The sequence below is a fragment of the Rutidosis leptorrhynchoides genome, chromosome 4 (genome assembly GCF_046630445.1).
Source record: "Rutidosis leptorrhynchoides isolate AG116_Rl617_1_P2 chromosome 4, CSIRO_AGI_Rlap_v1, whole genome shotgun sequence".
Taxonomy (NCBI): Eukaryota; Viridiplantae; Streptophyta; class Magnoliopsida; order Asterales; family Asteraceae; genus Rutidosis; species Rutidosis leptorrhynchoides.
Genome location: NC_092336.1, coordinates 237,158,790 through 237,163,935, shown reverse-complemented (window position 1 = coordinate 237,163,935; position 5,146 = coordinate 237,158,790). Strand labels below are relative to the sequence as shown.

Below are 5,146 nucleotides of genomic sequence, written 5' to 3'. Positions count from 1 at the left end.
CAAAAAAACTCCATATTCGAGCAAAAAATAGGACACGGACGAGCAAAAAACATGATAGTCGAGCAAAAATGGAGAAAGTCGAACAAAAAAAAACAAGGACGAACAAAAATTTGATATTCGAACAAAGATTGTGATATTCGAACAAAAATGTGTTCTACATTTTTGAAATTCGAACGCAAGAATGTAGAACACATAGTTAGTCGAACAAAAATTTTGATTTACATTTTTTTCGAATTTTTTTTTTTGCTCGAATATGAAATTTTTGTTCGTCCGTGTTTTGTATTTTGGCTCGAATTCCCCTTTTTTCTCGTCCGCCACCGTTTTTGCTCGAATTTCAGTGTATTTTTGAGTTCCTAAAGTTCTCACACTAAAAAAGTTCTCACTGGATCCTGCCCCTATATATATATATATATATATATATATATATATATATATATATATATATATATATATATATATATATATATATATATATATATATATATATATATATATATATATATATATGATCAATGGGGAAGCGGGGGAAGCAAAAAAAAAAAATTCGTTTTTTTAATTTTTTTTTCCCCGGCATCAAGATCACATGAAAATATGAACATTTAGAAGAGACACTTCGTGATGAATGTTATTATTTAGGCTGGAAAACGATCGACAAAAATAACATTCAAGTTAATATTGTTCATGAAGAATATGAACGTTTTTTTTCTTCATGTTTTGTGAAGTAGAATTGAGCCCGATTTAGAGTTTAGGGTTTGGTGTTTTGGGTTTATTTCATAAACCCAAAACACCAAACCCTAATCCCTAAACCCTAAACCCTAAACCCTAAACTCTAAACCGTTCGTGTTAAAAACTCAATCTAAATCCTAAATGTAAACCCTAAATCTAAATCCTAAACCCTAAATTTCTAAACCCTAATATCTAAACCCTATAAACCCTAATATCTAAACCCTAATATCTAAACCCCAATAGCTAAAACCTCAAAATACGCTCGAAAAACACGATATTTGTTATATATTACTTCTTCGAGCGTTTTTTCGCCAAAATAAAAACATTTATCACAAAGTGTCTCTACTAAATGTTCATATTTTCATCTCATCTATAATGTTCGTGAACAAAGTTTTTTCAAAAAATGAAAAAAAAAAAAAAATTTTGCTTCCCTCCGCTTCCCCCCGATTGGTTACTTCCCTCTTGATCCTACCACTATATATATATATATATATATATATATATATATATATATATATATATATATATATATATATATATATATATATATATATATGAAAGTTGAATTTCTTTTAAGGATTCTGCTAACGAAAATCTAAGGACTGTCGTTGACACACTTTAATTTATTGTACGTTATGATAACAGTCATTAGAAAAGTGACTAATAACTGTTATGTACATCTTAAAGCGTGTTAATGACAACACTTATGACTGTCGTTAGCAAAATTCTTACTTTTAATGGATATTTTATTTATTTATTTTTTTTTTTTGAAAGGGAAAAAAACAACGTTAGTCACAAAACATGTTACTAAAACTTACTCGTAAATAGGTGATGGGCTTCTTCAATAGTAATGGGCTTTAGTCCATTCCTCTTTATATTGGGCTGAACCACCTTTGCACGACTGAGCCGTTGCGCTCTTATATTTTGAGTTAGGTTACCATTAAATTAAATTATACGTAAAGGCATCATTCTCCCTATAAACAAGGAATACTTACACTTCATAGACGTCGACAATAATAATTATACGACATTCAAGCGTCGGTATCCGTTAGAGTACAGTACAGGAGCCATAGTTATTGGATCGTTCAATGGGTTAGTCCTAATGGTCACTCTAAATGAATACTTCACTCTAAATGCTTTCGTTTTATACAATCCTTTTACTGGCGAGTTTAAGAAACTTTTAGATCCTCCTACTCAGATTATTAGTTGTAAGAACGGATTTGGATTTGGCTACGGTGGTACTACTCCCACTGAAGACCTTAAAATTGTTAAGTTCACGAGTTGTCGTGATATCTGCGAGGTCTACGACTTTAAAACGAATTCGTGGAGCTCACAGAGTTCGAAAAAATACCACATCAACTGCATTACGTTTGCCTATCCCGTGGGTACGTTTTCAAATGGAAATTTGTATTGGATTAGATTGGAACATGTGTTGCTTGCCTTTGGTGTTAAAGATATGGTTCTTTCTGAGACAGTTCTACCTCGCGGTTCCAATTTTATTGGAGATATAGGTACGATAAACGGATGCCTTTGTGCGCTCAAGATGACCACTTCATCTAAATTCGAGTTGTGGGTGACGAATGATGTTGACTCTACGTGGGCGAATACACATTCATTTACGTTAGATTTAAAATGGGACATCTTTTACCACACTCTTAATATCTTTGATGATGGGAAAATTCTTATGGTGAATCCCTTTAGTCAACTCATTATTTACGACGTTTTGAAAAGCTCTTATGAAACGCTTAATATTTCTTTCCCGAAACACTTTCATCAGTTCTTTAAAAAAAACTGTGTACAGTTTGTGGAGACTTTGGTTTCACCTTTAGATGTCTGTTTCTCGAGATGGGGTGGAAGAGAAAAGAAGTCAAACAAGATAAAATGAAAAACTTGCTAATGCAATGTTTTAACTTGATTGATTATAACGTTATTTAGTTTGTTTTTCGTTATACTACTTTTACAATTTGGTTTAGTTGATTTTATTAATGTTATTTAGTAAGTTGTTCCTACTTAACTACTTTCAACTAGGGTTGTAAATTCATGCTTGGTAGTGTTCGAGTTCGGCTAATTTATTTTTTTAGAAAGCTCGAGCTCGGATCCAATCGAGCTCTAATTTTTTGGCTCGAGCTCGGCTCGAATTGAGCTCTAATTTTTTGGCTCGAGCTCGGCTCGTGATTCATTGTAAAAGCTCGAGCTCGACTCAAGATAAGCTCGTAAATTTTCTAAAATAAACATTTTGATTGCCTCGTTAAGCAAAGTTCTAGCTCGTTAAGCAAAGCCCGGGCTCGTTAAGCACAACTCGAGCTCGTGAATGTGAGCATGTTAATCATTAGTCACAATTCATTCACATAATTTTCATGGATAGTGTGATTACGAGTTCAAACAATTAATTGCTCATAATTGCAACTACCTAATTGCAACTACCATTTGAAAATTTGTAAGTTTTTATAAAATCACAAACCTTTCACACGGGAAAATTAGAATGCGTACAAGACATACATACAAGCCAAAATAATTAAAAACATACTACGGTACTACACCTAAAGCAATCATCTCTAATCTCTAAACTAGGTCAAAATAAGCTACAAACACTAATCACTAATCCAATAAGCTACAAACACTAATCACTTCTAAAAGAACCTCAACCTGCATTACAGGAAGAAAAAAGAAAAAGAAAAAATTCTATTATTATGCAAGTAACATTCAGAATTTAATTTTAATTGCTAATATCATTAAAAGCGTATAAAAAAAAAAAAAAAAAACCTTACGGTTTAATTGTGTCATTCAAACATACCGTTCTATCAACAATTTCAAATACTTTGCTAAAGAGGTCTTTTTTTTTTGAAAGGTTACCCCGACATATATTATTAATAGTAACCAAAAGTTTACAATACGGGACATCTACTTCAAGAGAGCCTTGAAGCCCAGCAAACGACCAACTAGCTATCAATACAAAATCAATAACTAGCCACAATGACACAACAAAACAAAACTATCAAATGTGCCAATCTTCCTTCATTTGGTTCGCGCGACTCGAGTCTTTGAACTTAATGGTCATCAGCTTTAAAAGTACATTGAATCTAATTAACTCGAACACATTCTGAACCGAAGGATTATGCGACCTTTTAAAGATACGATTATTTCTTTCTTAACAAAGAGAATACACAGTAGCAACTAAACACAACTTAGCTGTGACGACCCGGAAATTTCCGACCAAATTTAAACTTGATCTTTATATAATTTCGACAAGATAAGCAAAGTCTGTTAAGTTGAGTCTCAAAAATTTTTAAACTGTTTCATATATATTCAGTTGACCATCGACTATTCTCGACGATTCACGAACAATTAATTGTAAATAGATAGGGGTGTATATATATATATATATATATATATATATATATATATATATATATATATATATATATATATATATATATATAAATAATAATTGAAAGTATAATTTAAAATATTAAATGATGGTAATACTAGTTTGATGTCCGATTAATATTAAGCGAGTTAAATTCGAACTTATATTATTTTAAAATAAACGGTGATCCGAAAATGGGTTAGATAAATTATAGGCTTATTAAAAGTATATTTAAGGTCTAATTATTAAATTTTAATACTTTTTATATTTTACCTGGGATCGAACGCAGACAGTTGATTTAATTTTTATTTAATAATTTTAAATAGATGATGACCTATTTTATACCATAACGATTAGAATAAATAAAGATAGTTAATATAAAAGTTTGGGAGTTTTCCGAATACTTTTATCCGCCACTGATTAACAACGGACCACGATATAATATTCTTAATAAAACTGTCGGCAGATATATTTTCAATTCACACGTTAAAAGTTGATGATTATTATTATATATAGATAATTATTATATTTATCATTTACTGTGTTTGTCTATCTAATTTATATTTACGAGATTCTTACATCCGTGAATTGATTGAAAACACAATATAACACTGTACTTAATTGAAATTATGTGATACTGTTTTCGTTTCAATGATCACTACCTTTATGTAAATTATACTTATATATATATATATATATATATATATATATATATATATATATATACATACATACATATATACTACTTGCAACCTGATCTTACAACTTGCTTCTTGGATTCCTCTTTTATTTATTTTATTCAATCACCGGAACCTCACATTCATTCAATCATAATAAGACTCCACATATAAGTTACTGTGTTATGATTGAGATTATGATTCTGTTTTTCAAAACACCCCGCTCACATTATATACACATAATATATATCTATATAACTAATCAAAACATCTTCTCTATATATAATATACATACATACATTCAAGACATAAAACATTCACTTCTCCTTCTTCGTGACAACCCGAATACAAACACGATCGTAATACCCAACCACCT

General features: G+C 30.5%; 1 protein-coding gene across 1 annotated transcript; it reads left to right on the top strand.

Annotated features, from left to right (window-relative positions):
* The first annotated feature begins 1,828 nt into the window (after window positions 1-1,828).
* On the top strand, window positions 1,829-2,611 carry LOC139841493 (F-box/LRR-repeat/kelch-repeat protein At2g27520-like). Its single transcript, XM_071831708.1, has one exon. The coding sequence runs from the start codon at window positions 1,829-1,831 to the stop codon at window positions 2,609-2,611; it is 783 nt and encodes a 260-aa protein (XP_071687809.1).
* The last annotated feature ends 2,535 nt before the right edge of the window (window positions 2,612-5,146 follow it).

What these genes read in the sequence shown, in the direction of transcription:
- LOC139841493 (XM_071831708.1), top strand. Translation starts at nt 1,829, where the DNA reads ATGGTCACTCTAAATGAATACTTCACTCTAAATGCTTTCGTTTTATAC.